The following is a 27,205-nucleotide window of genomic DNA, read 5'->3' on the forward strand; positions in this document are numbered from 1 at the left end:
AACAGAACCGAGTGGAATACATAGCAGGGAATACAGTCACGATTATAACACGCGTACGTGTTGCTTTACGAGCTGCGAATTCGCGCGGGGGTGACTCGCTGGCGAAATTTACGATCGAGTTATCGGACGTCGAACCGGAAGTAGCGGGACGCGACGCGTTCGCTGTCGTCTTAAATCAGAAACTACCGGTGCACACGCTTCGATAATAGCAGAGTGGATCCAGTACAGTAGACTTTGAACATTGGATAAAATTACTGTTGATCAAGAATCGTATGTATCTTGTCGATACTTACTGTCGCGTCTTAAAACAAAGCTATCAAACCTGTCAACGTGACGTTTTCGCGGTTAGATTAGAAGAAGAAAATTAATGTTGGGCGTTTTTCCTTTTCATCGTGTCGATTTAATTGTAATCATCTGTATACGATTAAGATACCTACAGTTAAAGAAGAAATATCCAAATTCAGTAACAGATATAACATAAGAGTTAACATCCACGAAAGCCCATTAGTTAGCCAATTACTTGACACGACGGATCAGATCCGCAGACTAAAAAGACATTGCCCTTTAGATTTAAGCATTAGATTCAACTAGAATCAAACATGCGATAAACACTTATTATCCAAGTTATAGTACCACGCTAGAATAATTTACTTATAATTCTCAATGAGAATGATTGTAAAATTCTACCAAATAAAAAAAAAATCTGTATACCACAGATATGTAATATCATGTAGATATACATCAAAGGTTGGCAGTCATTGAGCAAGGTAACATCATTATGTAAGTGGTTTAAAAATGTAGAACTGGCTTAAAACCTGGCTAAAAGAAATGTCTGTCTATGAAATTATACTTGGAAATGTATCACTGTACCGAGAGTATATTATTCAATAGAATGAAACACAAAATAGTTTGACTTCTATAAATATATTCGATAGCAAGAAAACGCTGTTTAATGTAACTGATTACGTAACAATATCGTTTTGCAAAGCATTATCTATATCCTGTAATAAGTTTTCAATTTAATTGTAAAAGTAAAATAAGATGAGAACAGGGAACTAGTTTTACTTGGAACTCTGGATGACCAGTGCCGGTGAGGTGAATCATCGACAGAGAAACTATCGATTTCCATGGGTGTCGTTGCACATGCACGTGCACGCAGCGTCGCGCAAGCGGCGTCAGACCAGGATCGCTATTGTTCCAAAAGAATTCACATACGTGCGTGGGTGTGTCGCGAATGCGCAAATGCCTTGGAATTTTAAGGGTATGTAGAAAACGCGACACGTTACTCGCGATCGAGAGTGAAAATCTATGTTGGATGTAAGTCACGACTCGAGTTGCGTGAACGGCTACTTTTTATGAAACTCAACGTTTTATGTTAAGCAGAGGATTCATCAATTACAGCGATACCAGAGAATATTAAATAAAAATGTTGTTTTTATTAAAGATACGTTGAAATATAATTATTCTATGATATCTAACATAACCGAAAAGATATCATCGACGAAGTACATTAATAGCGATAACGATTAAAATTATGCGCGAGTGCATGTAAGTACAATTCTTTCGTAATTTGTCTTTGATGATTTTAATGCGACGAAAATTCGATAGGAACAAACTTTCGTCGATATTAACCTGTTCTTTATCAAAAAGATTTTGTTTGTACATAAGATTTCCGCTTTAGGGTCGTGCCTCTTATTAACTGCAAGTAAAAGTCCATTAACGATGATAAAACTTAAATTCTTTCTTAGGAAAATAATTATTTTCTAATCTATTGATTTATTTATCGGTAAAATATAAGTGATTTCACTTTCTTTCAAAATTTTTCGTCCGTTAAAAGTAGCTGTTCTCGATCGATTACACTTGACACTTAAAGCGCAGAAATGTGTTGTGCATCTGCATCCTGAGAATACTGTTTGAGACATCTGAGGCTAAATCTGTGCCTTTGGTAACCCTCGTATCCCTTCGAATCTGCCATTTCTTCAATTGGGGACGAGTGACGGAAGGCAGAAGCGCGTTTACTTTTTCTTTTTCTTTACTTTCTCATAAAGAAACGACATATCCTAAATTCGATCCTTCGATAAAAATGTTTTTGACTCTTTCGTTGCGACGATAAATTCTTTTAGATTACTTAATAATCGAGTTAGACGAATTCGTAAGACAGTTTCACTCGCATAAAAACAGTAAAAAGTTTTTACTAAAGCAAATTAATCCTATTCGATGTATTTATCATATAAACACAAGTTAAATAAATAAGAATTACGTTTCACACCGTGAACCCATTTCTACCGCGTACAATTTTTATCAAAAAGTTTTCTAAAATAGCAAAACTCATATCAGTTTCAAAGTTTCGACTGGTAATGTATAAAATCATTTCAATTATTAAAATTATTTCAATTCCAACATTTTTCAATAATTTTATTCCTCGGCATCGATAACCTTGCGTTTCTTTTTTATCATTTTTATTCGTTAGTTACTATCTGTTACTCAACGAAAGAATCAAAACGTACCCCGCCATAAATTTTTCTACCCTAAATACGACCGAAGAGGCTTTCCCAAACGTTGAGTTAGGCTCACGAAGCTTGACAATACTGCCGGGCACGACCCTATCCGAGATTTTCCTGTCCGCGTGTCCCATTGAATGACTGCAGCCATCACGTGGTCAACTCTAGATACCTTTTCGTCTCGATCGAACCATAACTATGGGAATAACGGCCGCTGTACGATGCTCGAGACCAAGCACCGGCTCTGTTCGAATAACTGTTGCACACGATCAGGGAGTTCATGCCGCTGGGCCTATCGATCGGCACGCCCTGACCGCGAACATGACGATGACTTCCGCTCCGCGAGCGTTCGCTGTCCGTCAACGGTATCCTCAAGTGTTCCGTCGCGCTGATCTCTGTGTATTGTTTATGTCTTTGTGTGCAGACGCTTAAGAACACTGCCGCCATCACGCCCTGAAAGATAACACGAGAATTTTTATTTAGAATCGATCTGAAGATCGTTGTAAGTCAATGTTTTCTATCCTTCCTTGAATCGCGACCATCTTTTATAATAGGTGAATAAAACCTGTGATCTCTGCCTTCGAATTTAAGGAAGGAACATATTGAATAAGACAGTGAGAACACGTTAAAAATATTCCAGAATATAATTGTATATTTAATCTGTAAGGACTACGATTGCTAATTAAGATATGCATGATGTATTAAGATACTATATTTTTATTTTCAAGAGAATGGAATTGGCCTTTAAATCTTTAAGATGTGTTCGCTTTGGGAAAAGACACGCACACTCTTTCAAATGATGCGTCATTCTAGATCATTCTACCTAGTGAAATCGTTTTCTACGACTTTCGTTCACATTCTTCCTTTTAGAGTGTAAATCCGGCCGGCAAGGCCGCGCAATTTTTATCTTTTTCATCTGGGACCTATTTCTCAGAAATCTGCTCTGTGTTCGCAACATCGTAATGAAGGTCCGAGTGTATAACAGTCGGGTGTCTTTAGAATTTCTTGGAACGTGTCGTTAAGTGTTGAATTTGATGGGAATTTGATTGGTGCGATTATTTTGATGAATTTGGAACTGTTTTTCACAAGGATCTCAAATATTGATATTAAAATTCAACTTTGAGAGATCGTTATCGAATGATTAAGAAATTCCAAAATTAATTTTTGTTACTAGGGGGAGTTTTAAATTTAATCTTTATTACTAGAGAGGAAGGGTTTAAATTTAATCGTTACCAATGATATCTTACCACAAGCATGTGAAGAAACACGATGAACATAGTAGCATTTCGAAATCCAATATTGTCCAATAAAATTCCTGCTACGCTCGGACCAATAAATGCTCCAAGAGCAAACGTGCTGGTCCATAGTCCACTGATTAGGCCGTAGGTCTCCAGATTATTTGAAAATCCGTATTGTCTAAACATTACAAACATTATTTTCGATAGTCAAGCCACGATAAAGTAGTTATAATTTCTGTTCAGTGCTAAGAACTTGAACTAAAAATCTTAATACACGTAATTCATCACTAATTTGTCAATTCTGACACTTTTTACTAATCTCAATTTATTTTTCACAACTCCCTTTTCAATTTCAAGGTTATAAGCACTTGAGTTTACATTTTTAAATTTGTGTATTCTAAAATTCGTCCTAAACGCAAAACTTTAATCGTGGTTCTTTACGCATAAGAAAGAGTTCAGCTATGTAGGGTTAATGTCCATTATTAAAAATAGCCGTAAATATATCAAAATGCAAACAGACTAGATAGAGAATTAATAATTTGCTATGTTAACGTACATCGATGTCCTCAATGCATCCGTGAAACTGGCAACCAGCTGTGCAGCCATGCCTAAACCGTGAACTACCAAACCACAAATCGTCATCCAAAGCGTAGTCGAACACGGTATGAAAGGTGCTGGACCTACTAAACAAAATCCTACGACCACGAGAATACATCCAGCTACGGTGGCCACCTGAAAATTTAATTCAAATTGAAATTAAATCACATAGGATTGAAAACTACGAACGAGATAAGTTGACGTAGAAAATCGTTAAATACGAGGAATTTAAATTAGTGAAGATCGAGTAGTATTAGTAGGGTGGTTAATGAATAATTAGTGCAACATTTCGATAGTTACTTTTGGATGTGAATGCTTATCGCAGAGCCAGCCCCACGCAGGAGCGGTAATGGCATAGGTGCCACCGTTAATGACAAACATTAAGCCCAGAACGATAGGGCTCAAGTTAAATTGCCTTAAATGTGGCTCAAGGGTAGCTTGCAAAAATCCTATGCTCATGCTCGTTGCGATTATGGATGATGTGGCGATCAGTACGCCTGGAATTCTCAACGCCTTCGTCACGCCTGTAAAAATATTTTAAATTCACAATATTTATCCGCATCTCTGCTATTTTCTCTTGTATAATAATTTATTGTTAAAACCTTACCTACTGTACTTTGAGTTGTTTCGCTGCTGGTGGGGTGAACCGGTAGGATAAAAATGGTCATAACTGCAGTCGTAAAGAGGGCTGATCCTAAGACAACAAATGGCGTCGTATATCCACCGACCTATATTGAAAATATTGACAAAAAGATTACATACCTTTTATTCACATGTCGATTTTTAATTATCCAATTTAATAATTCATGTGTATTCTATTAAATTTATTAAATTTTTCGATTAAGAGAAAATTCTGATATTCAATTAGTCGTTACAATGATACTCATTCGTTAAAAGGATAAACAAAATATCGAAACAGAGAGTGTCTAACATCCTAACATACAAACAAGTTCTGTATGGTCCACTTTTTTCTCCGACTAAATCGTAAAAGGCTCATTATTTTAAGTTAGAACCGCTAGATTTTAGTTAAGGCCATTAACCAAGGTTTTAACCTCGACCATTCCGAGGAAAAAGGATCAAACATCTTCGAATAATTCACAACGTACTACCCTTAATGGATTTCAAGAAAAACAGTAGATCGATACCAAAATATTTGGAAGCGCATTGGTTTACCTGATAAAGGGCACCGCCAACAGTTGGCCCGACAATGAGACCCAGGCCAAAAAATGTCTCCAAGCTGGCAAAGGTGGTAGCGACGTTTTCCGGGAATTCCTTGGCGATAATGGCGAAGCTGGCGGTGAGAAACGCCGCATTTCCTATAGCCTCGACGATTCTAATCACGAACGAAAGGACTATAAAGGGATAATGGCCGTTCACCTTGTCCAGTAGACCGAAGAAGATGGCGCAGGTTCCTGTCGTCAGGATGCCGCCGTTGAACAATAGTTTTGGTCCGATTCGATGTAACTAAGCACGTGAATGGCAGTGAATGCAATCAACGTTGAAGTACTTGAGGAAAAGTAGATAAAAGTAGTCAAAAAGTTAGACAAATATTCTAGTGTGTAGGTAATGTAAGTAAAATCCATTTTCTCTAACTTCCTTTTAAATCGTAAAAATAGAAAACCTAATGAATAACAAAAGTCTAAAATTACATCTCTGCATTTAGAATTCTAAAACTTGGTTTTCTTGTTCGTCAAAACAAATTGTAAATGAGTAGTTACGCGTTTCTCTGGTTTCAACATTGAACTAAGCATAGTTCAAAGCGAAAAATAGATTTGTTATGAGTAGAAATACGAATAGCTATGGTGCAAGTGTTTTGGTAGCCGACGGGCGATATTTTATCGTTCAGACCTTTTGATCATGTTATTCTTTTCTTTCTTACCGATAAAGATAAAGATAAAGATAAAGATTTATTGAAAAAGGGACTTTTGCTCCGTAAATACGATAAGGAGGGAGGACATTTACAGCTGTGTGTGTTAAACGATCTATTAATTTTAGACGGTTTCTTTCCTTCGTTTATTTTAATTTAATAGCTTTATTTAGACCCATGAACGTGATCGTCCGAGTATTTCGTCAGAGTAAGGGGAAAAACAACGCTGATAAAAGTGACCGCCTGAAAGTAGGCAATCTCCGACATCTAAGTGAACGAAGCTGTCGTCGTTTAGGGTCTCGTATCCTCCTACATCTTTAAAACTTTAGGATTTAAAGGAAACAGAATTGCTCATTCAATTGTACTTTTTTCAATCTTTGTCAATTTTTTGAACCAACGTCTCTCTTATACACATATACATTTTGAATATGCCTTTTCAACTATAAGTATAATTTATATATATATATATCTAGTTTCTTTCTCTTTGTCATAGCAAAAATGAAATCAGTGTAAAATTTCTAAAAAATTCGTAAAAATTTGACTAAACTTTTTGTCACCAACTAAAAAAAAAAGATTTCACCATAAAGAAAGTAATATATTTGAAGAGTAAATTCTAAAATTGTAAATATAATAGAATGAAGATTTTTTTATATATGTTGGTGTATAATAATTAACTGTTATAAATATTATCAAAGGATCAATAAAAAATTATGGTGTAATAATTATTTTACTCACGTATTGTCCATAAACGGGACTGATGATAAAGACGATGAATTCGAAAATTCCAAAGACCAATCCATATTCTGACGGGGATGCTCCTTTCTTCTCAGCCTGCAAATGAACAGATAAGAAAATGATAAATTACGATCGATCAAAGTATAATAAACGCGTGCAATTTTTCATACAAATTTTTGATTTTACGCGAAGGAATACGAAATGTTAGACGATTCCGTGTTATTGCTACGCATTTCGTCGCATTATCACGCGTTCGACTGCAATTAACGCTGGCCATGATAAATGCCGATAAACTTTAGACACTTCACAGCAGCAGAGAATCACGAACGTGGATAGGAAACGATTTCAGAAAGCAAGGAAATCTTCTGTCAAAGATTGGGTTTTTAACAGTAGGCTCGTTGTCGCTGATGCTTGGATGGAAATAATAAGTTTTACAAGAAATTCTATATTTTTCACGGAGATAGAAAATGAAAATTACGAATCATACGAAGAGTTGAAAATTTTGAGATGGTTTAATGCCAGGAAAAGTCTATAGGATGCCAGGAAATAAAGTCTAAATTATTCGAATAAATCTCAAAGTATTATATGTATATAACATTTCAAAGTTATATATATACATAACGTGTACGATTTTGTGTTACACTTTTTCCACATCTTCTCAGATCAAAATCACTTTTACCTAAATATAGCTTGATAAAATATTAAAAAAAAAACATATAATCTTTATGCTTCGAAGTTAAGATTAACAAATTTAGAGTATATGTAAGTACATAAATACATTTAAATTGGATGATTAGCTTAAAGAAATTTGTACTCTAGATGATGTAGCTATTAAATTAATCAGAATGAGATAAGGTACAGTATTCAATGAAACTTACGAGGAGAATTTCGCTATGGCTATGAAAGCTGATGAAACTTCATCTTTGGATTGATCCGTTTGACTTTTAGTCGAATGTTTGTGCTCCATTTCGACGAATAATCGTCTGTTATACGCATGTAATCATATTACACGGTGTCTTGTCTACCACAGACAAATTATACCTACTAAGTGGTAAAAACGGTGGATCGGTCGACGAAACTGATCAAAGTTAATTTTTAAATGTACGTTAATGTTAATTTATGTACGTTGCCCTGTTGCTCTTTCATTCGTGAAATCTTCGTTCGCAGAGTGTTAATCGTTGTGATAGGAGGTTCTGACAATGAAAAAAACTCGTTGATCGACAAGAATCATGTATTTCGTGTTACAGGAGTAAATAAGGTGATTAGGATGCGTTAAATCCTTGGTTTGATTTAGAAACGTAGACAGGAAATTGTGAAAAGGATTTTATAAATTGAAAATTACGTCTATAAATAGATAGTTTTCTATTTCAATGTTATTTACCCATCTCATAAATTTATTTTTCCCAATTCTTTAACTTTATCCTTAAGGCAACGGCGCACTTGCAAAATGTTATTTTATTTTCTCTTTTAATAAAATTCCTATAAACACGCGAAACATCTTCAGCGTTAGAGACAGAATTAACTTGTATTCATTTGTATCTACGTTTTAATCGTCATTAAAACGAAGCTCGTTGTTAGTTACTTCCTTGTATCTAAATTACCATTCATATTTCTCTAATATCTTCGCAAGAGATAATTAGAATCTGCACGTGCTGTGCTGTGTACATACGATTGTATTCTAATTAAAGTGTTTAGTACGCGTACAGTGGGATTATGCGCACATATGTGTAATACTATAATGAAGACTTCCTGAAAATCTGGAATAGAGATCAAAACATGAATTATCTCCCTTCATTATGAGTACAGTGTACTCTAAAATAGAACTCTAACAATAACAAGAGATAACAAAGAGAAGTAATTCTTACTTATATAGGATAGCGTAATTACAAAGATACGTGGCAGGAAGATATACGTTATATATATTACATATATTACATATTACATATAATAGTGTAACTTTTTAGCCTACAAATTATTTAATTAAATTTTTAATATTTATAAATTACTTTTTGTACTTTTTATGGTAGTTATCGGAATATTCGATCTAAGATCATTTTTCAGTAGGTAAATGTCGTTTAAAAAAGGACTGGAAAAGTAGTTGAGAGATCGATACAAGACTAGAAATCTGGAAAAACGGACAAGTAAATGTTTACGTTAAATACGCAAAAATCACATCACTGTAATACGCTGAAGTTTACGATGTATTTTCATATAAGCAAGTATGTTTACCGAAGTAATAAAACGAAAGTAGGATTTTACTCGATAAACAAATTTTTGCGATTTAATCAGTTCCTAAGATGTGAAAACGAAGAATTGGAAATGTAAGACAGATGGAAAAGAAAGTTTGTTAAAGAAATTTCTTTTTCTACAAATACAATTAGAAAACAAATTAGGATAGTTTCGTAGGAAACGCAACATTCTGTTCTATTCTTTGGTGCGTAACATCATTAGATAATTTCAATCTAGAATCGTACATAAAACGCTTAGTATACGAGTATGCGTCATCGATAACTCTCGCCCTGTTTGAGATGTGAATCATCGAAAAAATACTCGAAACTGTTATTTCAGTATTCCATAATTAGCAGCGTCTAACTCATGGTTAATTTATTTGTGGCACGACCGATTATCGTTTCAGAATTATCATTTACACGTAAGCTTCGCATGTTTCATCGCGAAAATCCTTTTTACAGTTACATTGAACTATCTTGCTTACTTCAAACTATCTTACATCACCTACGAAGTTTTTAATGGATATGTGGATTTTAATTTAAACAATTTCTACGTTTTAATCTTGTGAAATTTCTTAATATCAGATTCAACGTTTTAATCTTCGAAATTTCTTAAGCCAGTTCAAAATTATTTCCTCTAATTAGTGTTATATAAACGTCTAAAGGTGATTCATTGATTTCAAAGAAGAAAATGAGAATAGACGATAGCTTTGTTCGACTTGCGTAAAATGGAAATTTCTAAGCAGAAAATCAAGAGCAATAGGAAAGTTCGTACATTAGTTTATTATCGGAAAATGTCATTAACATCTCTAGTTAACGTTTATCCGACGAGGCATCTACGTTTTGTATTTCTGAGATTACAGCGCGATGCACTTGTGCATTGCACAATTCGTTTATTGGATGATCCATTTCAATTTACATACTGGGAAGTTGCTGTTCTATTTTCTCAAAAATTACATTTGCCGTTATTCAATTTGAATCATTGAAAACAGAGAACAAAAATTAATTCCTTTTTATAACCGTTGAATTACTGTATTTGTATTATTTAATTCTATACTTGGAATAATATTCAACCAAGAAGCAACCAAGTTAAGAGATAAATCGTGGATTTTATGTTATCGGTGATTATCAAAGGCAACATTTTAATTCGCGTCATATCTCTTGAACTTTCACATCTAAAATTTGTATTTTTGTAGTTTGTCATTTGTAGTTTCGTCAGGATCTTCTTAATATTTTTTTCTTGATTGGCGGAATTTGTTTGTTTTTGATATCGAAGAGTCTCGTTTTGTTAAGTCAAGTTAAGTTTGGAGCGTAAACCTCAGATTAAAGTACTTGAAATTAATACTTGGACACAAAAGAAAGCTCTTGTATTTAAGTTCGTAAAATTGAATAATTCGTGATATTTCAATCTTTCTTAATTAATATTATTTTCGAATAGAATCGTAGCCATTTAAAGTTAATAGTTACAGGATTATATGGTGCATCAAAATACAGTATTTTTTTTGCAACATTTTAATTGTCGACGATACAATTTTAATAGATCAATGACCTCAAAAAACAATTTCAATAATTTAGATAACATTACAATTTCCGTGTAGCAAAAGAGAAACTTCCACGTCCGCTGTATTCCAGCCAATTTGTTATTTTGCATATTTCCCTTACAATCTTTTTTATCAAGCGTACGAAGAATGCAGTATAATTTACGAGACTTAAACCATCGTTTCTCTTTATGAAAGAAAGATTACTTGTTTTCGAGCAGGGTTACAGATTTATTTATAAATATTAAGAAAAAAATTGTAGTATCGATAAACTTTCAAATCTGACTGACGTAAACGACGCCACAACGAGACATTTTTACGTCTACGTTACACAATTTGTACGATCTCCATGAATCGTATGCGCAAAATTATTTCAATAGACATTGTAATTTTATTAAACGATGATTAAACGCGCGAACAATATTATCATAATAAAAATTCATCGAATAAACATCGCTGTCAAAAACTGGAATCTTTCTTCGCATTTTTCAAACACAATTGAGTAAATTAATGACTCGACAGATCATGCATGCTGCATTAATTGGTAATTGCGTCCCGATTTATGTTAGCCTGTCACTGACGATGAGATTAATTTCCCTCAAACGCTTGAATCGGATCGAACACACTTCGTGTATTATCAGGATAATTTCTTCACTGAATTTTGTACCGTCGGATAAACGATAGCGAATTTTGAAGGACTATCCTCGTAGTTCGTATTTCTCTATTTTTATGTGATTAATTAAGACAATTCTGCATAAACAACGAAATACGTAGGTAAAAAATCTCGGTAAGAAACGATGATATTTTTCATTTTTTTTTTTTTGCACTATGTCCCTGAATGTTTCGCGACAACGTGATTCTTGTGTGCAGAATTATTGTAGATTTTTCAGCAAGCGTCGCGTGGATAGCGATTATGTTTCTTAATGAACCACGTAAATTGATAACTCGTACTCGAGCAACGATAATTAACCCTTAACCAGACGGATCGATAAGCGGTGATTATTATGGAAAACGTTCTTTCGATCACAAAACAACTTATCAACGTACGCAAAATTTCTTTTCCTTGTTCGCATCTTTTCAGCGTTTTCTCGACACATTTTTTCAAATGTGTTTTTCCAGTATCCGATACGTTTCTGTCGACACGGTTTGATAAAACAGATTCGATAGCGGCGAAACATCGAGTTTTAGGCTGCTCCTCAACAAGTTGAACGAATTTACATTCTATCGTTGTAACGATAATTTTCATTTATCACAGCATTCTTCCTTCCACGAATAGCATCGAACGTGATCGTGGTGTTATCGTTTCGCCAGGACTCATTGATCGTAATTTAATATCTTGTACAAACTCGAGTAACCTCGTAAACGCAATATAATTTCAATAACTGTACGCTACAATGTTTTATTATTTTGTAAGAGGAAACTAATTGCTAACTCGAAAGAACAATTATTTTCAATTCGTTCGCTGATAATAAGGTCAACAAGGTTGACTTTGACTCACGAATGCGTTTGATTTACTTAAAAATAGCGTCCAAGCAAATTGTTTACAAACAATACTAAACTACAATGGTCAACATTTGTGTTCACGCGTGTTCCACTCGAACGAAAGTAGAAATTCCCTCGATTTCCTACTGTCTTTTTACTCACCTCCTGCGGATAGAACGGCGCCTGTAACGATACACAGATCGCGTTCGCGAAATCAGCGATGCTGATGACGATCAGTGTGAGCCATTGCCTCTTGGTGAATTGAGCCATCATCTTGGCCTTCCTTTCCCAGCAACTTCCTTCGAAAGACAACACCAACGGCTTTCACGATCCTCTGTCTCGACGATTCGCGCGTTACAAATCGTGTTCGTCGCGTTGCATCAGCAACCACCGACATCAGAATCGATCGGTCTTCGACTGACCGTTGTTCGTTCGGCCCACCCTTATCACCGATTTGTCGTTGCAAACGACGAGCGTACGCGAACGTGTAACAGTTCGTTCCCGGTTTGATCTCGAAACGCTTGTGACTCGACTATCCAAGGAACCAGTTACTTTTCACTAAGGGAATCTTTGGCAAGCAACAGAAGAGACAAAGAGGGAGAACGAAGCAGGGTCAGGGGTCGAACGATACGCATTCTACCAGCCTACCACGATTCTAATTTCCATTATCAGCCAACATTAAACAACCTCTACGTTTCGTTTCTCGTTTCAATTGCTTCATGATCGTGCTAATAGATCGTTGGTCGACGTACGAAGGAATTTTCTTCCTTTTTTTCACTCTTTCTTCGGGGATCATTCGTGAACGCAATGAGGGAATCTTTTAGCTTTTCCTTTTTTTTATCGAAGATTTGTGAGAATTCTAAGGGAATATGATTTATCTGATATAGCGACGACAACGATGATTTATTATTTTTTTGTAACAAAATACTAGTTAAACGTACGGATAGAGGAAATGGAATTAGCGAAGCCTTTGACGATTTTTGTCTTGATTTCTATGTAAGTGCGATACGCGGAGAAACTTATTGTCTTATTAATTTAAGAAACCTTTGGAAAGTGAATATGATTGGTTGGTGTACGAACCTATAGAAGAAGTTTGAAGATGATTATCTTTCGTAATGATTTGTGAAGTATCGGGAAAGAAAATTTGATTGGTCGTTCGATCAAAAATTACCCTCTCGATCGATTTGTGGAACGTACGGAAAGGAAATTCTGGTTAGCTAGTGTATTGAAACTCTATAAGAAGTTTCGTTCGTAGGATGTATTAACGTGTATACAAACCAAGTATAATATGTTCCATAAACGTAAACGCGACAGTCACGATGAAAATATACGATTTACAAATATTTCCATATAACTAAGACACGACGTATACCGTTAACTTATTCTCATAATATACCTTTGTAAACAAGAAACTGTCCGAAAATCGGCAGCTATTATTATACAATGTACACAGAAAATTTAACTGTCTTGAAATCTCGTGACTCGTCTTTGACAACTTATCTACAATGTCTTAGATAAAGTTCTTTTATTTTCCTTTGTCTATATAAGCAACTTTGTCTGTCTAAGCAAGAAATAAGACAACGCAAAAGTTAAGCGAGAGATCATTGCATATTGAAATTAACGATAAGTATATTACGCTATAAGTTTACTTGCTTGTTAAAAGCAGCAGAAAGTAATACGGTGTGACAAAGATTGTTTGAACAGAAAATAAAAACATTTTAAAAGGTTGAAAGTACCTGAAAAAATACTTGAAACTTTGAAAAAAAAAAAAAGAAAAATAAAGGAAAGTAAAAAGTAATGAGAATATTAAACTGATCAAAATAAACGAATCAAAATTACGATGATGACTTGTAAATTTGTTCTATATTCTATACACTACGATACATTTGGAATAAATTATCCTTCAACTACGGTTCAAGCAATCAAAGTTCCACCCTAAGACTAACCGAACAACAACAGTATTCACAACTCGATAATTCCTACAAAAAATTTCTCTCTATTAATCTTCTTTACCTACCATCGACGATAAAATGCACAGAAATGCACGATACATACGAATTTAGTCCAGCGAAATCCATCTTCGATTTTCAATCGTTCTTCTGTTTCACGTGCAACACGGTTCGTCTGTTCCACGTTCAAATCGCGCTTGAAAATAATGAAAAAGCGCGACTTTCTTCTATAACGTTCATAGAAAGGAACGATCCGAAGAAACTACGTGTCACGAAGCCAAACTTTCAACGGGATCTTGGTCAAGGCTTTGCCAAGGAAATTCTTAAAGTGTTTGGCGATGCTGGCACTGGCGGCTGGTCTCATTTCTTCGATGATTTCCTTCGCGTTCTGGTTCAGGAACTGATTCATCGCCTGACCGATCACGTTGTCACCGTTTAACTGATCGACCACGCGGAATCGTGCTCGACCCAGGCTGAAATCGATCAGCATTCGTGCCACTTCCAAGTAACGAATCCCATCGCGGATCACCTCTGCTCCTTGGACACGAGCGATGGCTTGAACGTCGCCTGGAAAACACATTTCCCTGGATTTTTGTAGGATTATCCGAGAACCAGATTTTTCAAACTTTGTCCTCCAAGGGTATACGGGAGAAAAAAATATTTTGCGGATATTTTACGGGGATATATATGTGTGTGTGTGTGTTTAATAGAACTCACGTAGAAAATATTCGAAAACTCTCGAGCAGAGTTTTAGAAATGTAATCGACTCACCAAAAAGCGCCCAAAATTCCCCATGGCTTTGAATAGGGAAGAGCAGTACGTTTCCTACCACTTCGTAGCGGCCTTCAAGTTCGATCTTTGGGAATGCCAAATGAAGATCAAGCCTATATGTCTGTATGTCGATTCGTGTTTTCGAAATTGTATAATTTCCCGCTCCTATGACGGTGATGTTAGAGAACAACGCTTTAATACGAACGGCTCCTTGGCCGTTCTCCATTCCCAATTCCGGGATGATCAGTGGTTCGATCGGAGGTAAATCCAGATCAGGAATACCTAAGAAAGTGGAATTCTGTGTAATGAAAATAATTAATTCTCTCTCTCTCTCTCTCTCTCTTTATGCATATATTATATTCGCAATTCCGTTTGTCTGTAAAAAGGTATAACGGAGCTTCTATTCAGTCAGCGTTTTAGTACGAGCGGTAGACGAATAGATATTTGGGAATAAGGACACGAACGAGGCAAGCTTTCAAAGTGATGGAAAGGCCGCTAGTTTATATAAGAACTTCAAATTACATGCGCTTATTAATCACAGGTTATATAAATACTAAAATATTATACGTAGCGATTAAACCAATGTTCAGAAATCTATTACACAACACACCTTCGCTCTAATGCAATTCGATAGCGTACTCATAATTTCTGAAAGAGTCGATTCACTTCGATGTGCAATGGTAATGCTCGCCTCGATTCAACACAAAGAATTCAGTCTCGAAACTTAATCTTCAACTTACCCTTAAGTAAATACGGCTGCAGATGGTTCAAAGTTTTCTGAAAGCATACGTCTATCTTGGGATCTGACCTACTGCACGGTAATATGTACTCGGCTGTGGAAAAGGACAAATTTTGGAAGAATAGATTCAGAAAATTGAACAATTATTTTTACACGACGGCAGACCCGTGAAATTTTCAGTCACGCGATTCTAACTTCGGTTGTTAGATTATCGCGTGTCTTCCTACTTCCGGTACCTTTATGCAACCACTCTCACTTCCGATCTTCTCGGTAAACGAACCTAATTTTTCTAGCGAGCCAATTTGCTAGTTAATTATTCGCTGAGCGATTATCAGCCATTTTATAATTATTTAACGATTATCTATGCTTTTTAAAGAGTTTAGTTTGGCTTTTGCGTTTCGAGGCTTTTAATTTAATTACGAAGCTCTTTGTTTAACTCTCGAAGGACTTTCTGTTTGTTTTCGAAATTCATGTTGGTGGAAAAGATAATCGACGAAGTGTACGCGAATTAAATATATTTCACACCTTTCATCGTTTCAATTTTGCGTCTATCGTGAAAATTCGTAGACATTTTCTTATCTTTTTCGTTATTTATTTTACAAATAACGGTAATCATGTGCTTTTTCCTGATAGAAATGCAAAGCACCTACGGTCGGTCGATCTTGACATACAATTCAATTCGACGCTCAGTGAATTCCTTAAAAGTTCCTAAAATTGATTCTTATCGATAAATAAATGCAAATTTTCTACGCGTAATGGAGAACTTGTAGAATATTAATTTCTACGCACTAATATTGAAGCAATGACGCAATGGTAGAGTACGACGTCACAATATCGACCAAAGAGATAAAATTTATAAGATACAGGTACTTGAATATGTATAACTTTGAAATTATCAGGTTGTCCGGAAAGTGTCTTTCTTTCGCAAACGTGTATTTTACAACAATGCACCTTCGTACGAACGTGAAAGCAAGTCTGTGAAATGTCGCGGTGTTTATCTCAACAGAACAAAATGACATAAAACAAAAAACGTTGTGCGTCTATTATTTCCTCATAAAACGAAAGAAACTTTTCACACAACTTAATACGTAGCATTATAAGGCGTTAAATAATAATAACTTCGTTTAAAAACGTCTTTTTATATTGGAATTTTCCCTCGTTTCGTCATCGAACAATTTGCTTGAATACATGGCATGATTTATTTTCCTCTAACGTAGGAACTGCGTTTATGCCAACAAATTCTTTAAAACATCGAATGAGAACCAATCACAATGATTGTACGTTACATCAGTGGAGAAAATTTACGACGCTTGATTTTCTCTATTTTTTCTTTTCTTTTTTATGCTATACGTTACAAAAGGATACAAAGAGCTGACAAGCTTAACGTTTATACTGAAATTTACTAGTTCTCTTACTTTAATTCTCATTTGGCTCGAGAACAATTCGTTTACTCGTTGAATAATCGTTAAATCATAAAATGCTTTATATTGGCTAGAAATTTATGCCATTAAATACAAACGGATCGGTTCTTGCGTTAGATTCGTTTGACGCATTGCTGTAATGGTCGAGAATAACGCGCAATGGCCCGATGTTGTAACATTTGGAATTTTATGGAATACTTTAATCCTGTTACGTTCTTTAAGTCACTTTCGACGCAACGTTGTTCGTCCATCGTCCATCCTGAAGTTTCAACCAGTTTTAAGCAGTGGAATTAAATGTAAATGGAGACAAGTCAGTTTCGGTCTTTGCGAATGTATCAGTATGTTTGAACTAAAATCTATGTACGCTGGTATAACACTGAATATGCTAATAGTTCAAACGGAGTTGCCTGGAAATACGCTGAAATATTAGGTTGTCCGAAAAGTGTCTTTCTTTCGCAAACGTGTATTTTACAACAATGCACCTTCGCACAACCGTGAAAGCGTCTGTGAAATGTCGCGGTGTCTATCTCAACAGAACAAGATGGATCGTACGTAATTCGACAAAATAATACATAACAGAACAAAATGATATAAAACAAAAAACGTTGTGCGTCTATTGTTTCTTCATAAAACGAAAGAAACTTATCGGACAACCTAATAATATACAGCGTCATGAATGCAATAGTAGGATATCATCGATACTGTGATACAATGTGCATATATTAATTACCTTTGAATAATACAACCGATAAATACCAAGATTAATTTATACTAAAACTTCCCATAAATTATTACGTTACCTTAGCATCGCACCTGTGAATTTTATCACGAACATAGGAAAGCTAATATTTCAACGATTGTTTGCTACGTCGACTAAGAACACTCAGATCTAAGTTCATACTCTACCCAAAATATCTATACGTACGTATATGTCGACCATACGAAATTCTGCAAAACTAGACGATCAAACGTCACCTTTTTGACGAACAGCGAAAATCGACAAAACCGTCAAGCATATTCGAAACCACGCTCATCAACAACGTGCCATACAAGGTCCACGACCAAAGAAACGATCTGGACCGTTCGATGCACCGTCCCGGTTGCGTTGTATAGGCTTTCACTCTGGAGGAATCGCAGCAAGGGTCGGACTCGCGCGAAGACGAGCGTGTAAGCGGTTGGTCGAGGATACGCCATCGTAAGACCGACTCTACGTAAGCGTCGACCGCGTCGCCACTTTCTCCGGCCGATTACCGTCGATCCACGGACCCGTTACGCAATCTCTGACATAACCTTCGCCACGCCATCGAGAGCCGTTACGCCATGCTCGCTACCATTACGTCGGACGCGCTGACCAACGATACCTTTGACGTTTTCGAACGTTCGCTTGGCCGGTCCAACTGGCCTCTGTACGATCCAGGAATTTTAAATTGTAATTCTTATCGAAGTAGAACGACGATGTTGCGTTTAACGACAACAGGTCATTCTTGAGGACCGTGAGAGGGGTTGGAGGGTAGAGACCGAGGCTTTTCGACAGTTTCGTGCGATCGAATTTTTGACAGAGTTCGGTTTAGGACGAAGAGGAGCTTTTAGAATTTTTGCCATTATGAATTTTCCGCGATTGACGGTTTTGGGTCGTTGCGTGACAGTTGCGACGAGAATTTTAATATCGTCGAGCGATTTCGTGGGATCAAATGGTTAACGGAATTGATTTTTTCGGTGATCTGATGAATATGCACTTCTGTTTGCTCGAAAGAATCAAACGAAAGACCGCAATAGTCCAGCAGTTTTTCAAGCGAATACATTGAACAGCGTACTGTGAATTGGCGTCGTAAATTCGATGATGAAGCGTCCGTGGTTTTCGAAACGAGTTTGAAAGCTCGACCTTCGTTCGATGTAACGACGCAACTAGAAAATTCGCTAGCATTCCACAACTAATGTGCAATTTCCTTGTGCTCTACCTACGTAGAAAGAGAAAGTATCATGCCAGGAATATGTCAAGAAAAATGTCCGATTCAATTTGTAGGTATTCGTTCATCTTATGTTTCTTATGGCGATAAGAATCTCTAATACCACAGTGAAGACAAGTCTTCGAAAAGAAACGAAAATAATCGAACAATCGAACACAAACCTAATCCCAATCGATTAAAATTCCATAACAGATCTCGCAATTCTTCGATTTGATTTTCAAAAGAAATTTCCTCAAGGAGCAATAAACGACGGACTCGTCCAAAATTCTACGTGAAAATTACAGTTCCTCGATTACAGTTTTAAACAGAATTTTCTATAGAGAAAATAAATTTTCGCATGGCAAAGTTAGTCAGAATTGTTCAGTTTCGTTAAAAATCTTATCAAAATCTGCAATTTTATTCTCGAACCAACGAAACGTTAAATAATCGAATAATCAACTCATTGTCAGTCAAACTTACGTAGTAATTTTCACACACGTACACCTATACTACCCACGCGTTTCTTCGACCTCGCTTTAAATCCTCACAACGAAATTCTCTAATTTAAGCTGTCTCCAATAAACATCCAAGAGGAAATGAAAATAATCGGACAACCGACACGGTCAATGCGTTGCACAGAAGCCTCGATTTCTCGAGAAAAAGAAAGGATTTGATAACAAAGGGAAACGCGTGCGATGCAATACGCTTTCGCGATATAATCGTTTCCCACAATTGCCGTCCGCGTGGAAAGAGAAAGGTAGATACGCTCAATGGTCGTAAAAGGAAAATACGAGTAATAATTACTCGTTCGTAACGTGATTTAACTTCATTCTACGCCAGTTACGTACGCTCTTGTTAAACGAAGCTGCCAGCTAATCGAGAACGACGCTTGTCACCTTCCATAGAATCCCGGAATTTCCAACACCCTCTAATTATTATCCAACGTTCGTCCGAATAAGAGTCGACTCTTGAGTCATCGTAATATCGTGGAAAGTGATTGCATAACGACATTTGTTTCATTGACTCTCGAACGTCAGTCGTCGATTTTTAGTTGCCAATTAATTATTTTATCGACCGATTGTCACCGTTAAATTATGTCAAAAAATGAATTTCGTTGACAGATTACTTTACAGACTTGATAAGAAAATGATCGAGACACGTGCGCCTCGCAAAATTGCGGTAGAATTTTACTTATTCGAATTGCAGTTCATATAATGGGAATTCACTGATCCTTCAGGCACTTGTGACTTTTCGTTTATATCGTGGGAACGCACATTCAAACGAGCAGATTCAACGAAGATTTCGTTAAATTCGCGTACATCCTCGGTAAATGGAGTTTGCATAAACAAAGTTCCACCGTAGCGTAAAAGAGGCACTAAAGAGGCTTACGTATCTCGAAGTTCGGCTCATTCGGCACAGGATTGTTTTGCTCCTTGTCAGAGGACACGAGTTCTCCAGAGAACAGTGCGAATATCACCACACAGAGTATCCCTCGCTGTTGTAACATTCTGGAGAACTTCGACCTCGATCGAGGTCCCCTGGTAGATTTTTAATTGGTCCTGGACGTTGTACGTGTTTTGAAATATTTCTAAATTTTTCCAGCAACTTCGAACGTTAGGGTGCAACTTAGAAATTCTATTTTAAATATCCAACAGTCGATGGTCTCTTTTTAATTTGTCGACGAATACACTTTGTAGGTTTTATCAACCGTTCCGGTACACCGATTCACTGTTCTTTTAATCAATTTGTTTCTTTGTTTTAATTTTCGATAATTTGGGAATCTTTTGATCTTCTTTCGAAAGCAACACGAGATGTATAAAGAAAAATGGTGAATGGAAGCGAGGGATCAGGGTGGTAGCTGAATGGATCGATTCTCGTAAACTAAACACGCGTTCTCTTCGTATTCTGTCTTATATGCGAGGGTTCCCCTACTCTGACTTCTGTTCGGCTGTAAACGCCATCGTATTCGACTCTGCTTTTTATTAGTACAGGTGTAATCCATACTTTTTATTTTGCAGCTAGAAAAATAAGTTTCTGATAAAAATTGAAAAATAATTCATCGGATGCTCCTGTGTTTTCGCATTCCTTTTATTCCCATTTCATATCTTAGCCGAAGTAAAACGATATTTTACCTTTACCTGTTGGTAATTGAGTTATCGTTAATGAAATAAAATTAATTACAGCTTTGTTTCATAGGTTAAAGTAACAATTAACACCGACTGAATATCAACGAATACCATGTCTATAACATATTTTCAATTTCAATTAATTATCCTGTCACGTTATTTAAAAAGTCATAATATTCGTCTGTCATACAACATACAACTAACAAAGAAACGTGTCTGCAATTCACTGTCACACATTTCTGTCACAAGTCTATTATTACACGCTTATGTGGTTCGATAAACCGTAGATAGATCCAGAACCCTCGTTATATCAGAATTATCGAGACCGTGCAATTTTCTGATCGAATTTACCTGTTATAGACGACATTTAATTTTAGGAGTCTAACGTTACGCAATATGGTGTGGAGGAAACATAACAGTCGGACCCAAAAAAGCGTATACCTATGCACTGCCGAATGAACAGTATAATTTGCGCAATCGCGCTTCGTTGGGTCATTGCGAGAGCTCTACATCATCCGGACGACCTATTACGAGTATTTTAATGATATTAATTCAAGCAGATGGAGAATGCTCATTGCGAAACTACCTTGTTTCGCTTGCTCGTGCTCTTCTTTGTAATTTCACTCATTTTGTTCCGCGCCATTGTCTTCTGCATTTTCATAAATGACGAAAGTCAGTTTTGGAGAATCGTTGAAATTAAAGGAAAAATAGATGTTCGTGCGAATAATTGTTCGGTGCGTGAAATATTGTGTAATAAATGAAACGTTTAGGTTGGCTTTTATAAGAGAGGGATCGAGGTTGTAGCAAGCGAAATTTTATTGAGAAACATTCATCATCGTCTTTTTTTCGAGATTGCAAGGACGACGAACATTGGAATTTTCTATGAAGTGCTTCTCAACCGTTGTTATTCTTAAACCAGTTATTTACAAATTTTCTTTTCTTTGATATCGATAAATATTATTTCCATCAATCCCAATATCTTCGACGCGTAATTCTTTTTAATAAAATTTCATAAAATCGTCTTTATTTCCTCTCTTAGCATCGATTAAATCAGGCAGAATGAGATAAGATTGAATTTAACTAAATTTTAAGTCGTCCAACTAATTTTTACTCCCAGAGTGATTGAACAGAAAGTGTTTGAATATGAATTATATGCGATAAGAGTAAATCGATTGGGACAAAATTAGAGAAGAAACAGGAATTTAGTGGTTGAAAGTATTATGTAAAAATTGATAGTTTATTTTAAGCCTCTGGCGAGAAGTATTAATGGCTGATAATAGTAAGTCACGATGTTCGTTGCATAGCTGGCCATGAATGTATAATGCGGCATTGTCTTTTCGAATTGGTCCTTGATAGAGATCGTGCACTGCATGCTTGACAAATTACTCGGAAATAAGCAACGAAGAAAGCTACATTTTGCAAGACTTCTTCCAATCTGATAGAATAAATATATACCCAAGTGTGCAATTTATTTTCGAAAGTTCACGATCAGAAATTCATATTTCACGTATGATCCTTAATTAAATTTAATTAAATTGCGTAGATAGAGATGTTACAAAGAAATAACTTAATTTTTTACTTTACGAATCTGCCTTAAATGGATATACTTACCGCTAGAAAATGTAAGATTTTGCTTGAAAAATTGGAAGAATTTAGTTATTATATTTCTAAATACCCCACTAGTGAACACGGTCTTTTATTTCATTCATTCTTAATTATCGATTTTCGTTAGTTTAGATAATTTAAATTATTTAGATGCATTTTTAAGCAAATATCTTTGATATAAAAATATTAAGAAAATATCAAGCAATTTTTCCTTTCGAATATCAAAAACAAAATAACGATGATTTAGTTCCTTGAATTCTCTACTTTTAACAAAGGAAGACATAGGCGTTATATGAGTAAATATTTCACGAACCTATTCCGGTTTTAATGATCCAACTAGTCGCTTAGGCACCTTGAAACTTTCGGATGTTTCACGGTGTTTGAAGAAATTCCGAAAGAACTTGTCGCTGTTGCCCAATTTGTAACTGGTAAGAAACCAAATGTCGACATCAATGCTTTGTAGTACGAGATTTTTATAAATGTACATAAATACTTTAGAAATGAAAGAACAGTTCTGCAATTGAAAATAGGGAACATTGAGAAGGATATGGAAAATCTTCGTAGTAATTTTTCTAAAGTTTCTAAGTATAAGTATGTGATATAAGCGACAGAAGAAAACTTGTAATAAAACGAGCAATGGTAATAATAAAAAATTACAAATTTCAAATTCGACGGAAAATTATCATAGAGAAGAAGACAGGAGTATCGACTATCTATTACCAATAATTAAATTAAATGCAAACAGATCTCGTAACAATTATTCAACTATACAATTGCAATAACGAGTACACTATATCCTGTGATATTCATGAAATTGTTTCGACCATTGTTTGGTAGTACCATCGTACATCGATTATTGAAAATGTCAAACGTATTATAAGAATTCCAAAGGTGTTTCGGAATATATGCAAATCCCCACCGGGAATCATTTACGAATGCGTTACGTTGTAGTCGGCTGAGGTACATTGGCTTCAACGTGACTATACATACTTTCGCGAAGATGAACGAAAGGCTTTTAAAGGCTATTTTCTTGCGACACCGGTGTATAATTGCAAAGGAAATTACTCATTCTCGTGGACTGTTTAGAAAAATCAATATTTTGTAAACTTTATTAAATGAAATAAAAGTTTTATAAAGCATTGTTTCTCTTAATTTTCTAATCTCTGAATTTTTTAAATAATTTCTTATCTCAAGCGAAGGAAACGAAGCAAATACATTGGAACATTGCAGCAACAAAAACAGTTTTCACGCACATAATCATTCGCGCAGTTAGGATCTTTTTGGTAATACCAATGGCAATGATCGACGCTGAAAGGAAACAGGATAATATAAATGTCTCGTAAATTAAAAATTTTTAAAAGCAACCGATTAGCTGACCTAAAATTACATCAACAGACCCGTTGATTTCTCAGTCTTTAATTTCTTCGTAGCGTTTTTCGCAATAGTATCATTACTCCGCAACAATAGTTGAGCAGCAAAGAATTACGACCCTTGATTCGTAATTCGAATCTGCTGCGAGTAAAACATTATTTAAACAAAGAGCCTTGTTCATATTTATAAAACCATGCATATGTATCTATTTAAATTCCTGAAGTAACAAATATAAGTTGACCGAACTTATATCTTTTATAAAATTCAATCGGAAATTAATCAAAAATATCAACATCCAAGTCTTATTTATCGTGTACTAAAATAATATTGTACATGTATAATTGCTTTTATTTTTTCACACCATTTGAGAATCTACTGTTAATATATTTTTCAAAAATTGAAGTTTCAAAGTAAGAAAATTTATAATCTGGAAACTAGATAGTTTTATTTGCTATTTATTATAGAATTCTAATAAGAATACAAGGAATATGATATAATGATTTACTTTCGGTATAAAACTGAGCGAGGATTTTTATTAGCGCCTACAATGCTGTTCTACGATTTACACACTCGTCGTGCGGTTATCTTCGTTTAGGCTCATGAGTTGTAGGAAACTGTAAAATTAATTATCGAATACTAATTACGTATTTTCAAATAATTAGAGAAGCGTTGAAAGAAATCTGAAAACTATCTTGAAAAAATGTTTAGAAATTTTTAAGAGAAAATAGAAATAACTGCAATTTGTAATTTTATAACAACTTCGAAAACAATATTTAAAAACAAGATATAAAAATTTAGAAAAACTTACAAAATCAATCAATACATCGCATTAACGTGTTTACAGGAGAAAAAAAATATATAATATTTTACTTCAAGGTGGCAATAATACATCCTCCGGAAACACCGAGAAAATCGTATTCGTGAAATTCGTGACCAACATGGCAACGGTCTCCTCCAATTTCGGCCTTATTTCCGTTATCACCGTGCTCCAGTTCTCGTTCAGGAAAAGATTCATGGCGGCTGAAAGCGTTTCGTCGCCGTTGAACAAATTATCTAAGCGTACAGTGGCATGGCCGATCTCAAAATCGACATAAATGTCCTCCACCTTCTGATGAATCAACCCTGTTCTTTCGTTACGGTAACGTTCCAACTGTAGAGCGACAATGGCATCGATGTCTGTGAAGTTTCCGTATCCGATACCATTTCCTGTGATTGGTAGCATTATAATTCTACCATCCATGATGTAATTCGCTACCATTTCCAGTCGTGGAATGTAGAGTTCCAGGTGTACTACATTTTTGTCTAAGTCGAAGCTGGTAAAAAGATATTATTCGTAGAGTTAATCTAAATACTTAAGATTAAGAGATCATTTTTTAAGAAAATGGTTTATTTTTATTATCATTACATATATACAGGGTAGTTGGTAACTGGTAGTACAAGCGGAAAGGGGTGAATATACGCGAAAAAAGAAGTCGAAAATATAGAATAAAAATTTCTTTTTTTAATTTTTCCATCGAGACAACGATCTACAGTGAGATCCGTTATAACGAGACGTGATAAAGCGCAGGCGTACCGAGCGAAAATTCAAAGTCGATTTTCTCGAAAACAAAGCCTCGAACGAAAAATTTTTATTCTATATTTTCGACTTCTTTTTTCGCCTAGAATCACCCCCTTTCCGCTTGTACCACCAGTTACCAACCACCCTGTATATTTATTATTATTTCTTGTTCTTTTAATTTTTTAGAGGATTAGCAACGCATGGTTCGTTAGTTTTTCATTAATCCAGGTACAGTACAGGCGAAAGATACGACGAAAATTATTGCGATTAAATATTTCGGAATATACGAAGTTCACCGACGAATGATCAAAGCCCGACAAATCGATATACAAGGAATTACAAACTATTGTGTTGGCAATTAAGCGATTGCGGATTTTGTCAATAGGTGAAATTGACAAAATCACTTAGTTGCCAACCTAATATATTGTACGTATTTCGAGCGATGTGTGAGTTATAGAAAGGAAGAAAAATACATAGAGATATTGATTGAAATTCAAGGACATACCTGATGCTCTTAGGTACGAAGTTAGTGCCACCATAAATGGACACGTTGTTATACCTCGCGTGAATATAGATTGGTCCGGAACTTTGGTCAATTTGGATTTCTTCTAAATGAAGCGGTTCACACTTTGGAATCCCAAGAGCTGTTATTCCATTTTTTAAATACGGTTTCAAGGAAACGACACTTTGCATTATACAATCGTCGAGGAATGGATCACTTTGATGACATATCTTCAAGAACGATGCTAAAAGGAACCACGTTGTTTTATTTCGTTGATTCAAAATAAAAAATAAAATTCGATGTCTTATTCGTTAAATACTTCATTCTTATCCGTTACTTATATAAAATGTGCGAAAAAGAAACGATACGAATTATACTTTATATAAAAATTCGCATGAAACATTTCATTTTCATCGACTACAAATAAAGTAGGTGTTTTCCCTTCGTTAGAAGAAAAATCCAAGTATTATGTTCGCTGTTTATTAGCCTTCGATCTCGTCCAGAATTCAAGTTAGACCTGAATTCTTTGTACAATTAGATCGCATGATTTTCTATACGATTCATCGTGAATTAAATGCAAGCGTTCCAGTTTGCAATGATAACGTCTGCATACCGGGTGTTTTAAGAATCTATCGTGACAATATGTCGTTGTGTCATATAGCAGCGAAATATTTAAGAAGCAAATATTTCATTTTAATTTCAAATATTGCTATAAATTGCTTTGTCAAATAAAATTACACTGGATTAATCTTAGACAATATGTAGTTTCAGTCCAATAATGTAAATATTATTTCAAATATTTCGTTTAGATAGAATGAAGAAAATGAAGATACAGTAAAAATTGTGTAGCGACATTTACGAGAAAAATAGGGTACTTACGGATTTCTGGAACGAGTAAAGAAATCGACGAGCGACTTGTCACCAAAAGTATTAAGAAAAATCCGTAGAACCGCATTGTTGTTGTCACGACGGTGTTCGATCGCGAAATAATTTTGTGCCATCGAAAATTGCCAACGTGTTATTGATTGCCA

At 35.4% G+C, this 27,205-nt stretch overlaps 3 protein-coding genes across 6 annotated transcripts; all 3 read right to left on the bottom strand.

Annotated features, from left to right (window-relative positions):
• Positions 1-1,414: 1,414 nt before the first annotated feature.
• Positions 1,415-14,362, bottom strand: LOC138183105 (MFS-type transporter SLC18B1). Of its 3 annotated transcripts, none has more exons than XM_069119669.1 (8): positions 14,242-14,362; positions 6,939-7,034; positions 5,510-5,800; positions 4,944-5,064; positions 4,637-4,860; positions 4,296-4,471; positions 3,749-3,917; positions 1,415-2,954 (listed from the first exon to the last, which is right to left on the bottom strand). In XM_069119669.1, the coding sequence occupies exons 4-8, from the start codon at positions 5,002-5,004 to the stop codon at positions 2,652-2,654; spliced, it is 933 nt and encodes a 310-aa protein (XP_068975770.1). In that variant the 5' UTR covers positions 5,005-5,064; positions 5,510-5,800; positions 6,939-7,034; positions 14,242-14,362; the 3' UTR covers positions 1,415-2,651. The 3 variants fall into 3 exon arrangements, with proteins under 3 accessions (XP_068975770.1, XP_068975768.1, XP_068975769.1); XM_069119667.1 differs by lacking the exon at positions 14,242-14,362 and adding an exon at positions 12,349-12,956; XM_069119668.1 differs by lacking the exons at positions 5,510-5,800; positions 14,242-14,362 and adding an exon at positions 12,349-12,957.
• Positions 14,363-14,395: 33 nt separating this feature from the next.
• On the bottom strand, positions 14,396-20,882 carry LOC138183106 (protein takeout). The gene is made up of 4 exons (XM_069119670.1): positions 20,402-20,882; positions 15,647-15,739; positions 14,907-15,188; positions 14,396-14,702 (listed from the first exon to the last, which is right to left on the bottom strand). The coding sequence occupies exons 1-4, from the start codon at positions 20,517-20,519 to the stop codon at positions 14,398-14,400; spliced, it is 798 nt and encodes a 265-aa protein (XP_068975771.1). The 5' UTR covers positions 20,520-20,882; the 3' UTR covers positions 14,396-14,397.
• A 2,942-nt stretch (positions 20,883-23,824) lies between these two features.
• LOC138183644 (protein takeout) lies at positions 23,825-27,205 on the bottom strand. Of its 2 annotated transcripts, XR_011174109.1 has the most exons (4): positions 27,054-27,205; positions 26,178-26,418; positions 24,923-25,427; positions 23,825-24,728 (listed from the first exon to the last, which is right to left on the bottom strand). XR_011174109.1 is itself a non-coding variant. In XM_069120891.1 (3 exons), exons 1-3 carry the CDS (start codon positions 27,127-27,129, stop codon positions 24,986-24,988), a joined length of 759 nt encoding a protein of 252 aa, XP_068976992.1. In that variant the 5' UTR covers positions 27,130-27,205; the 3' UTR covers positions 23,825-24,985. The 2 variants fall into 2 exon arrangements, 1 of the variants encoding a protein (XP_068976992.1); XM_069120891.1 differs by having other exon boundaries at positions 23,825-25,427.

Source organism: Bombus flavifrons, chromosome 9 (assembly GCF_040668555.2).
Source record: "Bombus flavifrons isolate JBK064 chromosome 9, iyBomFlav1_principal, whole genome shotgun sequence".
NCBI lineage: Eukaryota > Metazoa > Arthropoda > Insecta > Hymenoptera > Apidae > Bombus > Bombus flavifrons.